The sequence below is a fragment of the Varanus komodoensis genome, unplaced genomic scaffold, assembly GCF_004798865.1.
Source record: "Varanus komodoensis strain SLA01 unplaced genomic scaffold, ASM479886v1 scaffold1, whole genome shotgun sequence".
In the NCBI taxonomy this organism is placed as follows: Eukaryota; Metazoa; Chordata; class Lepidosauria; order Squamata; family Varanidae; genus Varanus; species Varanus komodoensis.
The window spans coordinates 129,119,196-129,137,405 of NW_025335268.1; the positions used below are offsets into that span (position 1 = coordinate 129,119,196).

Below are 18,210 nucleotides of genomic sequence, written 5' to 3' on the forward strand. Positions count from 1 at the left end.
CTATTCATGCTGGAAGTTTCAGGTTTTCCTTCTGTCTAACCTTGCATTGTGATATACTTTAAGAGAGTATTTCAAGAGCAATATGGGGATCATGTGCTATGATTACCCAATAGAGCTCAATTATACCTTGTTATATCATCTATGTTAACTCTTATGACTGCAAAATAGAGGTAACCAGCTGTGAAAGCCTGAGGCAACTGCTTCACAAAGTTGTTGATGTGACCCATAAACATAGGTCATTTCCCCATCAAGTTGAATGCTGCCTACTCTTGAACAGAAATGGCTCTCAAGATCTCAGACAAAGGTATTTCCCTGATTGGCTTCTTTAAATTATTTTAGCCACACAAGCCAGAAATGGAATCTTCTCCATGAATGAATTCAATCATTAGGATTTGGCCTCTTGTCAGTGAGGGTACAGGATCCTCTCAGGATCTTTGTCTAGGATTTTGAGAAAGTACAAAGTGAAAGCCAGTTTTAGAACTGCCTTCCTCAAGATGGTATACTCCAGATGTATTGGACTACAACTCCCAACACTCCCTACAAGCATCCTAGCTGTGGATAATGGGGCTTGTGTCATAATGCATCTGGAAGGCATCTAGTTGAGTGACACTAGTTTAAGAAGTTGGGCTCCAGGGAAATCCTTTAAAGTACGCATCTCACACTGAAAACATTTTCACATAAAAGACTCAAATCCCATTCTCTTTCATGCAGCCCAACTCCAGATATCGCATGGCACAAGAAAGGAGGTGAACTTCCAGCAGGCAGGTACAAACTGGAGAACTTTAAGAAGGCTCTTCATATTGCCAATGTCTCCGAGGAAGATTCCGGGGAATATTTCTGCTTGGCTTCGAACAAAGTGGGCATTAGCCGCCACACTATCTCCGTCAGAGTGAAGGGTACGTCATGTTTACTCTGCCAGTCTAGATTCCTCTGTCTAGCAGCTAGCAAATCAAAAGAGAACTGCAAGGAGCGTGGGGAGGCCAAGGAGAACACTCTTTGGTGCTCTGCCCATGTGACTGGAACATGGAATCAAGCAAACCTTTCGGTATAGCAGCTCAAGCTGACAAGCAACCTCCCGTTCTTACACACTATTTTAACTGTTTTCATCCTTTGAGAACTGAACATATGGCCTTTCTTTATTCCACTTAGCAGAAGGAATGTAAACCTGTCAATACTGATTTGATGAAACAGTTCTGGGATTATTTTTCTGCAACTGCTCATACAGCCTAAAGGTGTTCTGCTTTGTGGAGTGCTTGCATACACGTGTGTCTAGATCTGCTGGTGATCATAAGGAGTCAATGAGGCGGCATCACTTCGTGCCCAGTGCAAAGACCACAAAGACAGCAGATTTATAGGCAAATAACTACACCTACAGGCAGGTGGCAGCTTTCATAACTGAATGCTCTCCCAAATAATTAGGAAAAAAATTAAACCTTTCACACAGAAAACTAGCTGTCAATGAAAAAGACTCTTGGGCCTCCGTTTCTCTGTCTTGCTTTTTTCTGCATATATAGATTTTTTTTTAATTCACAGAGGAACATTCAGATTTCATTTAATTTATTTCTTTCATTTCTCTATGGCTCCACAGCTGAAGCTCTCTAAATTCATGCTATCAGGAGAAGACAGCCTGCCCTTTACAGTGTTCTGTTATTATTGGAGAAGCCAGGGTCTCTTTACCCAGGTTGACCAAATGTGTGCCCACAAAAGATAGGGCAGTACCTCACATTGCTGCTGCACCTCTGGTAGATCTGCTATGTGCAGAAGCATTAGCGCCTCTTAAAACAACCCTGGAAATGAGCAGAACTACTTGTTTCCAGAACAGGTCAGGTCAGTGAAGTTCCCTCCTTCTTGTCAATATGAAAATAGGCCTGTCCTCATCAAAGAGACAAAAAGGAGATATTACATACAGGCATATAAAGATCCTTTGCTCTTGCCTATTCACTTGCTGCCAAGAGTGTGAATCCAGCCCTGTGTTATGGAAGAAATCTAGCTGTCTCTTATGGTGGGTGACTAATGCCAACACCTGACACTCAGTAACAAGTTTTCTAGCAGTAATACTGACTTTGACCTAGCTGCCTGCTTGATTTGTGGACACTATGCTAGGTGCTGATTATTCCCTAGCAGCCTAAACCAGCTCCAGGTTTGAGGAAGCCCTTGTGCTCCATCATGCTTTTCCTCTACAGTCCCTCAACCATGGGCTGGACTGATGGTGGTTGCGGCAGGTGGATATTTCAATTTCCCACAATGCCATAGATGTAGCATCTCTCTGAGGCATTCTGGGTAACTTAAAATGAATTCCCCACTGGAGGAAGCAAGTTTTCTACAATGCCTCAGGGACACAATTGGACATTGCTGTGGGTCCTTGTAAGAAATTTAATATGACTGCTCACCCTTGCTAGACACAAAGGACCAAGGGCAGGCATCAGTGCCAAAGCATCCCTCTCCTAAATAAAAACAACTTCTTGATGAAGCATCCTGTTCATTTGGATCTGCTTTGGAGCCCCCACTCATCGTTCTCAACCTGAGAAAAATTGACTCAGCAGGCACAAAGAGCAGAACATTAGCTAGCTATAAAAATTGCTCCCTGGAGTGGTCCATCAGACTGAAGCTGCTCTGCAAAAACACTTTCAGTCCACCAAGCATTTGTGAGACCCAAAGAACAATAGCAGTAGACTGAACATTTTTATGGCATTTTATCGACACAGTCTTATGTCTTTTGTTTATTTTTATGCTTGTCATGTTCTTGTATATGTGCATCTTTTTTGCATCCTTTTATGAATACTGTATATTAGGGATATTTTGCTTGTGTCCCAAATAAGTATGCAATGAAATGAGCATCAGCTGTAATGACAGAAGGCAAAGTGTTTGAGTTTGTATTTCTCTTGTTCTAAAGCTGCTCCTTACTGGTTGGACGAACCAGAGAACCTTATTTTGGCTCCTGGTGAGGATGGGAGACTGGTTTGTCGAGCCAATGGTAACCCCAAACCTTCAATCCAGTGGCTAGTTAATGGAGAACTTATAGAAAGTAAGTATTATAAGTAAAAGGTAAAGGTAAAGATTTCCCCTTGACATTAAGTCCAGTCATGCCTGACTCTAGGGGGCGGTGCCCTTCTCAGTTTCCTAGCCGAGGGAGCCAGCGTTTGTCCGCAGACAGTCTCCGTGGTCATGTAGCCAGCATGACTAAACACCGAGGTGCACGGGATGCTGTTACCTGCCCACCAAAGTGGTACCTTTTTATCTACTTGCATTTGCATGCGTTCAAACTGCAAGGTTGGCAGGAGCTGGGACAGAACAACGGGAACTCACCCCATTGTGCAGATTCAAACCGGCAACCTTTCAATCAACCAGCCCAGCAGCACAGCGGTTTAAGCCACTGCGCCACCTGTAATCTGTTACAAATGGGAAATAAGTTGTTTATAGGCCTTACAGGATGTTTGACTTAATGATTATGGGGAAGAAAATACAAGAATACTGAAGCAACTGAGATCTTAGGGCTGAGCCCTCTTTCCAAGCAATGGTCATGATTCCTTGAACAGAAGACAGAATTATTAAATAAACTGGCACCAGTAAGCAGTAGGGCAGAGATCTCAAGAGGGCTCTGTTCAGTGCTAATCTTTAACAAAGCTCCTCTGTTTTACTCTGATTGCTTATGATGTATCTATGCATGTTGTCACATATTTGTGTGATCCATACATAGCTCCTGCGCATGAATGCACTACCTGATTTAAATGCCCATGAACCAACATAGCTTATCAGGACAGCAGTCTAAACTTCCCAACAATACTCACAGTACTCCAGATACTCCCCTCTGCCACCTGCTACAATGCCAGAAAAAGGAAAAAAAATCCCTGTTATTGAGCCACAGTCCAGGTGTCTATCAAAGCCTCAACTTATCAAAGCCTCAACTTGCCTTGTGCAGCTGCAGTTAGGAATTGTTCGAATAGATTTTGTGGTACATTCGCTATGATCACTGGGATCTGCTTTAAGCATCAGGAGAAAGGAAGCAGTTGTTCAGTCCTGGGATTTACAGCTAAGCTGAGCCAAAAGAACATTGACTCAGTCCATAAGTACATAAGGGCTCAGAGACTGTTGCTTTGCCCCTTTCTGCACTGTTTCTTAGTTTGAGAGGTAGACTGAACCTGGACTTGAACCACTCAATGTTTTGTAAACTAAGGGGAGGTCAACAACAGTCTTCCACCCACCTGGCACTACACCATCTTTGGGTATGCACATTTTACAGTTCGGGCATAATTTATTATGCTCTCAAGTTAACTGGTGTCAATTTGTTCTTTAATATATTGTCTCAACAGTATAGTATACAGTCAAGGAGGGAGGGAGGTAGTATAGAGAAGAATCCTATCAAACATGAGGTTTGCCTTTGGCTGGGCCCAACCTAGCTAAAGTTACTACTTTAGAACAATGGTTTTGTTTTCCTGCCTGTCGTATTTTTATAGATATAAAGAAAGCTGTTTTATCTATAGTGTCTCTGTCCCAGCTAAGATTAAAGGCTGCCCTATCATGTCTGTGTCTGTGTCTCTCAAAGGTTCTGCTCCCAACCCAAGCCGTGAAGTAAATGGAGATACGATTATGTTTCGGGACATTCAGAGTGGCAGCAGCTCTGTATACCAATGCAATGCTTCTAATGAACATGGGTACCTGTTGGCCAATGCCTTTGTCAGTGTGCTGGGTAAGCACCGAGGAGAATAACTGTTCCCAGCTTCTATGCATCTAACTAGCTTGTCAAGATTTTAAAACAGGGCTATGTATATTCAGATTGTCTGTGCTTTCAAGTGATCATTCAATCATGATTTCTCTTTGTCAGCAAACTAATATTCTGGATTGCTTACCAATTAAGGTCTCAAAAGGATAAAGGGGTTTTTGTTCTTGTTGTTCTGGTACAGACCTATTCAGAGGGAAAAATAGTATGCTTATTTCATTCAGAACAAAAGGAGGACTGGAAAGCTTTTCAGAGATAAACATCTGATGCAGTCTTCCTTATTAGTCTACAGAATGTATATGAAGGATTATTTGTCCAGAAATGTCAAAACAGCCTTCAACCTCTACATCAGATTTCCCCCTGTGTTCATTAATGTCAAATCACCCCACCCATGCACAGTATCAATTGGCATACTCTGTGGAGGGCTGTACCATGTGCATATGTGGCTTACTTTGAACTGCCTTTTAGTAAGCAGCATATGGAATATTAATAAGAAAGCATAGTATCTACATGTATCTTTACAAACTGGATGTTTCAAAGGAGAATGGTAGAGTTGTTTCATCCTGAAAGGTACAGCATTTGGCTGGCTGGGTATTTGAAATCATGTTATTGAAAGCAGGCCTTGTGTACTTCCTACTTCTTACTTGGATGGGTCTGACTTCAGAAAGAGCAACTGCATAATAAGTGATAATCTTAGGAAAGACATACCTAGATAGCATGCACATTTTCTCTGCTGCCTGGGGATTATGGAAATTCTAGCCTAACACATCTGGAAAGTCCCAGGGTATGAAAGGTTATGCTATACCCAGTGTAGAAATATATGTCACTTTGGTAGCAAAACATTATCAATAGGGTAAAAACAAGGATCAGATTCTTTACTCAAATGCTGGAAAGTGTAGTAGAAGTTAAAAAGCAGTCTTCAAATGTTAAAGTGAGAATTCAAGCTGTCAGGGTCCAGAACATGGGCAAAAGAAGTCAAATAGATGCACAGGGACAGAGCAACAGAGCACAAAGCAAGACAGAATCCAAACATAGCCCAACAGTGTTTCACAGTCCAAAGGCCAACAGTGAAGTCAGAGCCAGAGACATGGTCAAGGAACCAGCTGAAGTCGGGGACCAGGAGTACATATCAGGAAAGTCAAGAATGAGATCACAAACAAGCGTAGGGTTGAGAAGCCAGAAGACCACGAGAGAGGGAGTAAGAACCTGAGGCAGGATAAGGGGATCTGATTCCAGAGCAGCAAAGGTGCAGCAGGCAAGGCAAGGCATGGCAGGAACCAGATCTAACAAAGGTCAGGAAAGATACAGGAGCTGGAAGGCCCTAGCAGATGACCTGCATTGCTGAGGTGTGACAGCAAGGCAGGATGCAGCAAGGGTCCAGCAAGAGTCAGAAGCTGAAGCACAACTCATAGAAAGATCTGCACTGCTAAGGCAAGAAAGCAACGCAAGAGACAGCAAAGCAGGACACAGCAAGACAAGGCAGGAGCCAGCTGCAGCAAGGGTCAGGCAAAATGCAGGACCTCGCCCACAGCTATGAGTAAAACCACTGCTGCTGAAATATTTCTGGAGGGAAGAGCTTGCTGTTATATTAGCTCTTCCCCCAGATCCCCAGTTGGTGCTCATCAGGAGACTGAGAGCTCCAGCAAGGCCGGGGATGAATCCTCTAAGTGTTCTGGTTCTAGCCACCAGATGGAACTCTGGAGCAACCCACATCCTGACACAAGGTTAGTAGCATATAGGTTGAAATTTTTTTTTAGGTTGACATTTTTTATTTAAATAAAAACATGCCTTTTATCTGATGGAAGATAAAACTGAGATGAAATCTAAGTAGAATAAATGAAAGCTTGGTATGGTGGGGAAAAAGAAGAAAGTATTGGTGACGAAGCCTTAACTCAAAGCATATACTTTGGTATACTATTATGCAGAAAATTAGCAATATGCATTATAAAGATATGCAAAACATATCAAATAAGAAGAATCAGAAATGCAATTAGTAATCAATAAAACACAAGCCATGGAAATTTAATACTACTGAGGTATAATTTTTAAAACAAGAAAACTTACATAGGTGTTTCTCAGGTGGCCCCTGTATCAAATAAAGGGTTCCATGCCTAAAATGGCTCTCTGTTAGAAGAAATGCAAGTGAAAGCTAAACAACAACAAAACAGAAAATCTAGAAATGACACTACAGAGAACATGAAAATCTAGATGAGATGACATCATTTAGCAGCTTTCTTTAAACCAGAGCTAAAGCTCTCACCATATATTGTTATCTTTTAAAGATGTTATTCCTCGAATCCTCACCCCTCGTAACCAGCTGATCAAAGTGATTCAGAACAACCGGACTCTCCTTGACTGTCCATTCTTTGGGTCCCCGATCCCCACCTTACGATGGTAAGAACGTTTCTAATTAAGCCACAACAGTGCAGATGTTGTACAGATACGAGCCAGATCATTTTTTTAAGTCAATTAAATTGCCATTAGTACATAAAATAAAGACCTTGAGAGAAGGAAATAAGTGACTGTGTCATGGAAAGGGAGGATAACTATTATAAAAATTAATGGCTTGGACCCACTCTTCATCATATTAGGGTAGACCTGTTGAAATCAATGGGACCTAAGTTAGTCCAACTCAATGTGTTACTTGCGCTGCTATTCTTGTTTTGAAATATATATGCTAGTATTACTATCAGTAGAGCATATAAACTGAATGGCAGAAGATGTCAACTGCATGTCCAAAGCATCAATACATATTTTATTTAAAAAAAAACTATGGAAAAGGAGGGGGCTGAGTTTTATGCTGATCAGCTTTTCATATTTTAAGTAACTTTGGCTGCAGTCCTTTATGTGCTGACCTGAGTGGGACTTGGAACTGAGTCTATTTACTCAGAACTATGTACAGGATTGTTCAATTAGAGAGTTATTTCTTATAAATATATATGTATGATTATTTAATTTGTACTTTGTTAATTCAGAATAATTGCTGTTTCCATATGTATGTGCAGGGCTGGGGAGGTATTGGAGCAGTTTTAGATCTGGAATTTAATGTACTGAAGAGTTCTAATAAACTACAGCATCTCTTCCAGCACTCTCCACCTTGGTTGGTTTATTTCCTTTTCTTACCAGTGTTTTCTTGTGTTGTTGTGAGGTTTAAGAATGGCCAGGGAAGCACATTGCATGGTGGCAACTACAAAACGCATGAGAATGGAACTTTGGAAATCATCAGGGCCCGCAAAGAAGACCAAGGAACATATACCTGTGTGGCCACCAATCTTCTGGGCAAAGCACAGAATCAGGTTCGTTTGGAAATAAAAGGTAAGATGGCTTCTGTGAAAGCAAAGAACAAGTGCTGTCCAAATAGTACGCATGTTGCCTTCCATGGCAAGGAATCTGTACCTGGACTTGTGCAGTCAATGTTGGCTTAATTTGTCACCAGAAGTAAGAGCAACAATGCATGTTATGTGGCTAGCTGAAAATGTGGCTATTTCTAACGTAAGTTGGCTGTGGACCTCTGTCACTTGTGTGATCATAGATCCCACCCCACCCCAAACTAGTAAAAATGAACCATTTTCAAATGGCCTGTGAGCTGGCACACCTCCCGTCCCATCCTACCTACCTATCGCATTATGAGAAGATGCTGGACAGACTATCCAGAGAACTTCGGCTCTTAAGCAGTGCTGAAGTGCAATAAATAAACATGCAGATGAATAATAGCCTTGGCCACAGGGATGGAAATCCTATGGTCGGCCAGAGTATGAGCCAGACTCCAGGAAGAAGAAGAAACTGCCTTAGTTTACCATGTAATAAGCAGGTCAAGTGCAAATTGTTGGGAGTGTGTATGGGGAGGGGGGGGGAATAGAAGAAAGTGAAAGTCATTGAGAAAGAATTGGAAGGAGTAGGGAAATGCAAAGATAAAACAAAAGCAGGAGAAATGGGGAGATAAAGGAAGGTGACTGCATAGGGCTTCCTGCCCTATCAGGATTCTAAACCTGATGCTGAGAACAGGGAAGGATCGGTGCATGTGCCTCTATTGGAGGAAGTCTGTTGCTGTAACCCGATACAGAACTATTAACCAAACCAGGTGCATTCTTGCCAACCAAACCAGGTGAGTTCATCATTAGAACTGCTGCCTTTACACAGTCACTGGTTGAATTGTCCCTTAGCATAAAAGTACCATTCTCAGATACCACCCTGTGCATTGTAAATATAAGGGTTGCAAGGTTTATCGTTCTTCAACACACGGTTAGAGGTATCAGACAGAATGACAGATACAAATCTAAAGGGATTTCCGGAATCAGCCGTGTGGCTAGTTATTTCTGCTCACACAGAGTGGCAGTGGTTTTCTTTCCTAGGCTTTTGACTGAGTACTTGGTGTAGATTGTATAGTAATGCAATGATAACCTTCTAACTTCTAACTTTATAACTCCTTCCAGATCCAACCAGGATCATTGATGGACCCAAAGATGCTGTACCAAAGAAGGGTTCCACAGTTCAATTAATATGCCGGATAAGACATGATCCCACACTGAAACTTACCGTCACCTGGCTCAAGGATGATACACCCCTGTACTTAGGAAGCAGGTCTGTGGCACCTTTGTCTCTCTTTGCCGTGCACTTTGCAAGATTGTCCTCTTTGACATATTTGGGGAATGCCGAGAATTCATAAACCATTTTGCCAGTTTGGTCATTGTGCTGGTACCTGTTACCCAGCTCACAGGGAATATTAGGTGTGGAGACGTGGGAAGGGACCACAGCTCAGTGGTAAAGCACGCACACTGCATGCATTCATGAAAAGGATTTGGCAGTGTGGGGAGAGTTAACCACGCCCTCAGGTGCCACCCATCCCATCTGCTCTTCTGCCTGACTGCCAGCACCACCTGGAGAGTCATCCCCTCGCACCGTCACTCCCCATCATATTTACACTCGCCACAGCACACCCAACATCTCTGTGCCAGGCTCAAATTTAGCAGGAGCAGGAATTGGGCCACGGATGCCCACCTGAGGCCTAGATGGAGAAACAGGCAACTTTGGTGTAAGGTAGCTGTATTCCTTAATCTAGACGGTGGCATCCTCTTCCACCATGCTCAGTCCCATGACTTTCATGATCTTGTCTGGAAGTATAAATTGACTTGAAATGACTGAGTGTTGAGATAGCATTCCTAGACAATAAGAAATCCACTTCAGCTAAGGACGCGTTCCTATTGATTACATCCCCAGTGGTTGCCTCCAGACTCAGTGCAGAGCAGGGGAAACACTTCTTCCACCATACAATTCAGCCAGATGGCTGAAGTTGGCCCTCTCTCTGCAGCACTTTCCAGTGAGAGTGAAAGAGGCAGGAAGGCTGTGGGGACAACACTGTATCTTGGTGGTCCCAGTTGCTCCTTCTCCCTGCTCCCTTTACACCCTCTCCGAGGTCAGTTGTCTGACTTTAGGGAAGTACTAGGAAGGCTCTTTCCACACTGGCTACATAGCAAGGGAGGGGTAATTGGAGCTCAGATTCCCAGGTTTGAGGTCTCAGCACTGCTTCTGACCTCGAATCTGGGAATCTGAAGTATCCTGTGGCTCTGCTAATTGTTTTCTAGGGGCCATAGGATCATTCTCTAAGATTGCTCACTCTAGCGTATCAGAAACAGCAGTCAGAGTGAAAGAGAAGGGCAGGTATTAAAACACCTACATTCAGGACAACATGTGTGTGTAACAAGATGTATTATTTCTAAAATATATTGCAAAGACTACAAGGAACTAGATAGGTATGATAAGTCTTAAGCTGGCAAAGTGCTACTAAGGCTGGTGCAGCCTGGGCACCTGCAAGTATTCCAAGCAATCAGCATTTTTAAGTGCTTTGCTGGATTCATACTCAAATCAGCACACTTGGGTGTCCATTTTTGTACTTCTCTTATTTTTTTAGTGTGTTTCTGAAAAAATTCATCTCATTACATACTAAAAAACCCATATCATTACATATAAAATGTGTATTTGGGGTTAAAAGCAATTTAAAAATCTGCTTTATAGGAAAGGATATGTAGAAAATTTGTGTATATTTTAAATATTGTGAAACATGTTTTTCAAAAATCACATGAATTCACATGTGTTTAAACACACACACCGTGCAAGTTGGATGTGGAATTGGGACAGAACAGACTAGGAATAAAGGCTTGCAAATTGATATGGACTGAACAATTCATCCCTAGCGTAGAGTTGTGACATTAGGGTAGTACAAGGAGGTTTCAGAATGCATTCATTGCATATTGACAAAACACTTCGGTATGATGGAGATTATGTTGTTCTTGTTGTTTACAACAACAACTTTTTACAGTGGCATGAAGCAGTCATTACATTTGGACATGGCATTGGTTTCAGCAGCCTTTGAGGGACAGAGATTAAATATCCCATGATATTTCAAATTCTAATGTTTCCCCTCTGAAAGGATGAAGAAAGAAGAAGATGGCCTGACAATATATGGAGTGGCTGAAAAAGATCAAGGGTATTACACCTGTGTTGCCAGTACTGAACTTGACAAAGATATTGCTAGAGCCCATCTCACTGTTCTAGGTAACCATCTTCCCTTTAAGGTGATCAAGTTTGAGATAAAGTCCAATGAGAAACCTGGTTTTTTTATTCTCTTGTGTTGTGGGGTGAAACATACAGAATGCCATGCACAACGGACAGTACACTGTTAAAGATGTGATCTTCTGCATGTTGAGGATGAAAATTGTCCCACAGCTGCTGACATTTCCCACCATTCTAACCATCCAGCCCTTTGAAGTTGCCATAATCTTCTTAACAGCATCTAACTGCTGGTCAATCAAACTAATTTCAGTGGCATCTTTGAGAGCAGGCACATCAAGATCTTTGAAAAGTGAACCATAGTATCAGATTGAGAAGGACATGTAGCCCTGCTAGTTGCAGTTGCTGCCTAGAGTAGTCACCTTACTTTTGGGGTGACGGCATGATGACTTTAAAGCAAAGCTCTCAGCATCCCAAAGGGTTTTGGCAGCGAGCTGCCCTGGTGTTACTATGGCTTGGGTTAGAGGGCATAAAAGCATATTGACCAGGAAGTCAACTGATTCATAATCAGGAATCAATGAAGTAAAGCTGGGGTCTGTCCAGATGTTAACTCTGCCAAAGCTAACTGAACACTCAGAAACCTCTTTTGTGTTTTAATCTTGTCCGTAAGCTAGCTAAGAAAATGTTCAGGAGAGCTGGAATGTGTTTAGGTATACGGCAGTAATACCTGTGGGTTACTGTCTAGAAGTGGCCAGAAGGGGGGGGGGGGTGTATTAGATTTGCATCTGACCTTTTTATCAGAAATGGCATTCAGGTAGACTTCCAGATGTTTTGGACTTTAGCTCCCAGAATTCCTGATCTTTGGTCATGTTTGCTGGAGCTTTTGAGAGTTGAAGTCTAATACATCTGGAGATCTATCTACTTCTCACTCTATTCGTTGAGAGAGGCTTTGAAGATTGATTAACTCTGGTGCTTGCTGTGTCCTCCCAATAAGGATTGAGTTAACTCTCTTAATAGCTAATATCTTACTTTGCAGCTCCTTCTTCTGTTAACCGTATGACCCTACCCAAAGGTAATCAGAACTAATCCATTTACCTCTTTTATCTTTTCTTTTTCTGCCTGCTGTTCCTTGACCATTGTAATTGCCATAATATAAAAGAAAAATGCTGCTGAAACTATGATAACGTTAACTAGCCCAGGTCTCATGAGAGGGAGCCCTGAGCATTAGCAATCGAACTCATGTCAATATGGTGGTCTTGAATTCTATTCCTACTAGTATGAGAGTCCTTCAGTCCTCTGTAGAAAGGAAGGAAACTTATATTAAACTACACGGCTTAATCCTTGAGTCTGATATCCAAAGTGATGGAGGGTGTTTCTTGTTGTCCTTTTTGTTTCCACGGGCTCACCTTCTTGGGTCTTCTCTGATTCAGGTTCTTTGGGCAGTATCCAACCATGTCATTCCCCTAGCACACTAACTGAATGGACCTCTAGCACAGCAGCAGTAGCATCCATTTGCCAGTGGGAGTCTTGAGAGCTCACTGCACAACTAGTGCTTTTGATGTTGTACTTCAGGTACCTTATGCTAGTGCGGCATAATTTGTATGGAGCAATGACATCATTGGAACTGCCACTTGACTGTAAAGTTGAGATGGCTAATATCATTCTGTCCGCTGAAAAGTATGTTTCCTCGGTTCTCCAGAGGTTGTACAATGTCCCCTGCCCTAACCATCGATGCCAGTCATGAACTGGATTTCATAAACTGCTGTCTAACTGAAGCATTAGGCCAAGTCTTCAAGTCTGTTTGCACAATAAGTTTCCCTGTCAATCCTGCCATCTGCAGGTATAGATTTGTGTGTGACCTTAGCAACTTGTTATGGTGAGCTGCAGTTGCATGAATTACTGAAATTGCTGCTGACCATTTGCAGGGCTATCTAGTTCATAGAAAGTTTCTTTGTGAAAGCAACTGTTCAGGAAAGGTTTAGGCTGATAGTCTAAATAATAGATTGTAGTAGGTGGACCAGACCTTATTTTCAGTTATGTAAGAAGAGCCTGAGAACCAAACTACACATTACATGTCCTGAAGAATTCTGGTCTTGAGTGGGAGGATGATGGTGGAAGTGGGGGTGTTACAACTTGTGTGGGACCCTGATCTGAATTAGAACCCTTGCATTAAGAGGAGGGGCATTCAACCCTTTGCCCCCTACTGCAGTTTTGGTCTGGGTCTGGGCAGGGGCCCTGAACCTACAGTTTGTGCTGCCAAAAGTGGATCCATTGATATGAGAGAAACCTTTATTGGTAATGTAAATTGGAGACACGGGGGTTTTAATGCAGATCAAGAGCACAGCCGGGGGCAAGGGCTAAAGCTTTCCTCAACCCTGTACAGATTCCCGTTTGGACCAGGACTCTTGCACTGGCAATTTGCAAAACAAAACAAAGCGGGCACTCAAGACCAATGCATGCAGGATAGTTTGTCCCTCACTCGAGATTAGGATTCCCTTATCTCTACAGCTCTCTGAAAAAGTCCCTCTGATATCTCCATCTTTTCTATTTTACTATAATCTTCTCATGTCATGTCTTTATTATAGTGATATCTCTGCCGTAAGCTCCCTGCTCGCAGCTGTTCTCCCTTTAAAAAAGAAATAATTATCACTTCTGCAAAGCAGAAGAGCAACTCTAAATGTCCTCAATAGCTATATATATAGAACTCTGTAAAGTTGCCTGTTCTCAAAACTGTTCTAGGGAGACTGCTTCCAAACCTCCAGTCCCTGATGGCCGAGAGTCCCAAGCATGACCCCTCTGGGCGGAAGAATGAGCTTGTGCAGTCCCGAGGCACAGAGTGGACTCACTGCCTCGGGACTGCAAGTGTGGCTGTCCTGATGGAACCCTCCCCTTGCAAAAGACTCCCTCCAAGTAAAAATAAAGCACCCCAAAACTACCAAATCATGGAGAATGGCTCCAGTTAGCATACTCTCTGCTGTGATTGTTTTCCTCCTTTTAATGTGGGGGAGCATTGAGAAATGTGATGCTGCCAGCTACACTCTGAAGGGTGACACTGGTTCCATCACCCCAGCCCCATCAGATCACTCCCAAGAAGACCAGGTCTCATTTTCAGATCAAATGTCCGTACTGCTAGCTTCTGAGAAGAGCTAAAAAAGCGTTGGGTCTTCATCAACCATTACCGAAGCCCAGCCCCTAACTATGTATGCTTCTGCCGGTAGCGCGTCCTGAACGTCCCAGAGACCTTGAACTAACAGATCTTTCTGAAAGGAGTGTGCGGCTGACATGGATTCCTGGTGATGACAACAACAGCCCCATCACAGGTCAGTGCATGCCACTATGCTTAGAAATCTGAGACACTGAAACATTAACGTTTTGTTCTTTAAAATATCATTAGTCCATAATTATGTTGTGAATTGGGTACATGATCTTTTCTCTTCTAGATTACATTGTGGAATTTGAGGAGGATAAATTTGAGCCTGGAGTGTGGCACAACCATTCCCGCTACTCAGGAAGTGTGAATTCTGCCGTCTTGCGCCTCGCGCCCTACGTCAACTACCAGTTCCGAGTAATAGCAGTAAATGAAGTAGGAAGCAGTTATCCCAGCTTGCCTTCTGAACGATACCATACGAATGGTGCACGTAAGTGCTATCTGACTTGAGGTGGATGGTTACATTTGGAACAGAAGGAATGCTTTGCTGAGAAAAAGAATAAAGAAACCCAGCTAGTCAATGATGCCTGTATTAAGACCCAATAAAAACATCACAAAAGAGTATGCGAGTTTTCAGTTCCCCTGAATAATTCATCAGGCTAGGTTTGTGTGTGTGTGTGTGTGTGTGTGTGTGTGTGTGTGTGTGTGTGTGTGTTTGGGGTGGAGTGGGGAGACAAACAAAATAAAGATAAGATCCCGTGTTGCAGCCAGGAACCCTACAATTCAGACTCAGCATGATGATGGAGAATGGATACTGGGGGTGCAATCTTATGCAAACTTAGAGGAAAAAAGACCTAGACCTTTCTGCAATTCCCAGCAGACCTGCACTGCATTGTGTCCTGAATTTGTCAGGCAATGGTAGATGTTGCAGGTATCCAATTACACCTGGGTAAAATAACAATGGATAAAAATATACAGTGACAGCACACCTGTGAACCAGGATAGATATAAAAAAGAAGCTTGCAATGCAAGTGATAAGTGAGGATTGTTTCCTACTTTCTATGTTAGCCAATTCCTGCTTGGCACAATATCCATTCACCAGGCTGCAGTGGACAATCTCAGGTCCTGGGTAACTGCAGCTGTGAAATAAATGAATCCAAAAGCTTATGGGAAATTCAGTACTTTTTAATGAACTGAATCAATTTTCTTGACGTTATTTCCCAACTACCCAAAGATTGTAAATTCTGTGGAAAAGACATTTTTAGTTTGCCTAACTGATATGCCATCTTGTGCTATGCTTTTTTCAAACTGCAAAGCATCTGGAAACTGTCATAGGAATTTAAAAGGTTTGCTTTGCAAATTGCTCTGGTGATACAGTATAAGTTGTTTAACTCACTTCTTTCTTATGTTTTAGGCAGTAGGGACTTTAACAGCTTCTGACAACTCCTAATTCAAAATCCTAAAGGCATCCCCATTCTGTCCCTTATTTCATATTCATAGAAAAGGAGGTATCTCTTTAGCAATAACACATGGCATAGAGGAGCTTTATTGCTGTACACAATGTTTTGAAACAAATATTGTGTTTTCATTTATTTCAGGTCCAGAAATTAATCCCACGGGCGTTAAAGGATCAGGAACAGCAAAAAATAATATGGTTATATCATGGATGGTGAGTGAACATGCAAGGGGTTAGTTCTTTAACCATGCACTTTTCTGGCATGAGTGGTCTCGATTTCAAAGCTTTTACCGCAATAAGTTTTATCACAATGTGTTAAGAAAAAGCTCTGATAAGACAAAGGAGAAGTCAGATTTCTTACTGTGTTCCTCCTGAGTGAACCTTAGAACATCTGCATCAAAGTGTCATGCCAAAGAAAAATAGCCAGTTTCAACAAAAATACTTTAGGTTGACAGAGTAAGACTGAAAGGTGAGAGACTGAGAGATTTTTTTTTTGGAAAGCAATTTATGTGGATGAAGAATTGACCCTACTTTTGTCTGCGTGCTGTGGTCTCTCTCTGTTTGCCACTCTAAAGACAATTCCTATGCATATTTAGACCGAAAAAAGATTCACAATTCTCAGCATACTGTAGTCAGTATTGCAGGTGAGTCATATGCTTTTTTCCTGTTTAAACAAGTATAGGATTATATCCTCACCAGTCTAAAGCTGCTAACCCATTGCTGCATGTACCTTGGCATCCCATTGCAAGCTGGATGACACAAAGGTTCTCTTGAGGATGGATAAAAGGATCAAGGTAGAACAGTAGCAAGAGATTAGGACACTTTGCCCCCCAGTGGAAAGAGTTGCAATGAAACTCCATAGAATCCATCCCTCTAGCATTTGCAAACTTCCTCTTGTGCTCAGCCCTGTCTTAGAAAAAAAGCCAAGAACAAGTCCACAAACATCCACAGGTTGCACAACCAACAACCTTCTTCAGCACAAGCAAAGGCTGCTGGGTGTGTTGCAGAAGAAGGTGCCGCTTGTGCAGCAGTTGCGCGGGGCTTCATTTCTGGTGTACACTGCACAAGCACTGGGCACACTTGCCACAACTTGGATTGATGGCCTTGACAAAGTGAAGTGGAGTCTGGGCAGCCAAGCCCAGTGAATCCAATGGATTCCTACTTCCAAAATGGATCTCTACCTGTGGAGCAAACCACCCACTTTGTTCAGTTTTCCCCTCAGTCTAAAAGGCAGAGAAGCCTCTCTTAAGGCTTAACCATTGGTAGTAAAAGCTTTTAAGCTAAGATCTACCCCAGCCCCTTTTTGCCTTTGGCCCCACCTGCCACTGGAATACAGCCCCCAGGAGCTTCTCGGAAATAGAATTTGGCTGAAAAATGGTTTGACCCTTCTGCTGAGGTGTAAATATCAGGGGCTGACTATAACATAACAAGCTAGGCAAGTTTTCCAAGCAATGTCTGGAGCCAGCCATGAGCTTTCATAACCTTGCACCTAGGGCTTTTTCTCCAGCTCCACTCACCCCTGAAGAAGGCAGCACCTGTTCCTCAGGAAATTACTCTGTCAAGGCTGTGGGGCCTTCCTGCTGCCCTTGGCTGTAGGCCTTAGAGGCACAGCCACCTTTCTCTCCACTGAGGCTTCTGAGATGTCTTTGGACCCAGAAGACGGGGGCAGGTGACTACCTTGACTAAAGCAGTTCTGGTGCTGAAGGCTCCCCATCCCTCTCTTGCAACTCCCTGGCAAGGAGGGCTGTTCTACAGATCTTGCTGGGCATGGTTCCTGCCCAGATTTCCCATCAGGACCTAAGTGTGGGACCACACCACTTGCTGCTATAGATTGAACTGCTACCCATTTGCAGCATCTGAACTATGTTCAGAAGCATGCACTCAGAGTACTGAACACAGCAGTTAGACATCTGAAAGGAGGCCTTCAAAATGATAGAAGGCTAATTTTCTGTCAATATAGTTGGCTAGTAGTTTGTTTTTGGGGCCCAATTCAAAGTGGTGGTTCTTACTTGGAAGCCCTAAGTTGGGTGGCTTGCTACTAGAAAATGTGGAGGATGCTCCCCCCATATAAACATCCCCATCAAGCCCTTCTCTGTCCTACTAACAGATGAAATATGTTGGATGAGTGCAGGTGAGAGAGTGGTTTTCTGGCTGTGGCACTGAAGATCTTGATCTCATTGCCCTGAAAAACACACTTGATTCCCTCATTCTTTTTAGATGCCATATTGCTGATCAGGCAAGCTTCCAACCTGAGCAATGGATTTTAAAACTTGGTTTTATCCTATAGGCTGCTGGGGTATGTGGATGTGAAGTGTTTCCATTTCATGTTGTTTTATTTAAGGATTACTTGGTTTTTATATCATACGGCTTCTTTTCTGAGCC

At 42.7% G+C, this 18,210-nt stretch overlaps 1 protein-coding gene across 7 annotated transcripts in view; it reads left to right on the forward strand.

The window, feature by feature from the left end:
• NFASC (neurofascin) overlaps positions 1-18,210 on the forward strand; it is a 206,407-nt gene that overhangs the window by 126,379 nt on the left and 61,818 nt on the right. For 6 of the 7 annotated variants that reach the window (XM_044445788.1, XM_044445748.1, XM_044445768.1 and 3 more), the window contains 11 exons: positions 712-896; positions 2,894-3,025; positions 4,544-4,687; positions 7,000-7,111; positions 7,866-8,032; positions 9,151-9,298; positions 11,145-11,269; positions 12,261-12,296; positions 14,443-14,544; positions 14,665-14,862; positions 15,971-16,041. In XM_044445788.1, coding sequence (XP_044301723.1) covers positions 712-896; positions 2,894-3,025; positions 4,544-4,687; positions 7,000-7,111; positions 7,866-8,032; positions 9,151-9,298; positions 11,145-11,269; positions 12,261-12,296; positions 14,443-14,544; positions 14,665-14,862; positions 15,971-16,041 — 1,420 coding nt within the window. The remainder of the gene's footprint in view (positions 1-711; positions 897-2,893; positions 3,026-4,543; positions 4,688-6,999; positions 7,112-7,865; positions 8,033-9,150; positions 9,299-11,144; positions 11,270-12,260; positions 12,297-14,442; positions 14,545-14,664; positions 14,863-15,970; positions 16,042-18,210) is intronic. The other variant, XM_044445739.1, reaches the window with a different exon arrangement.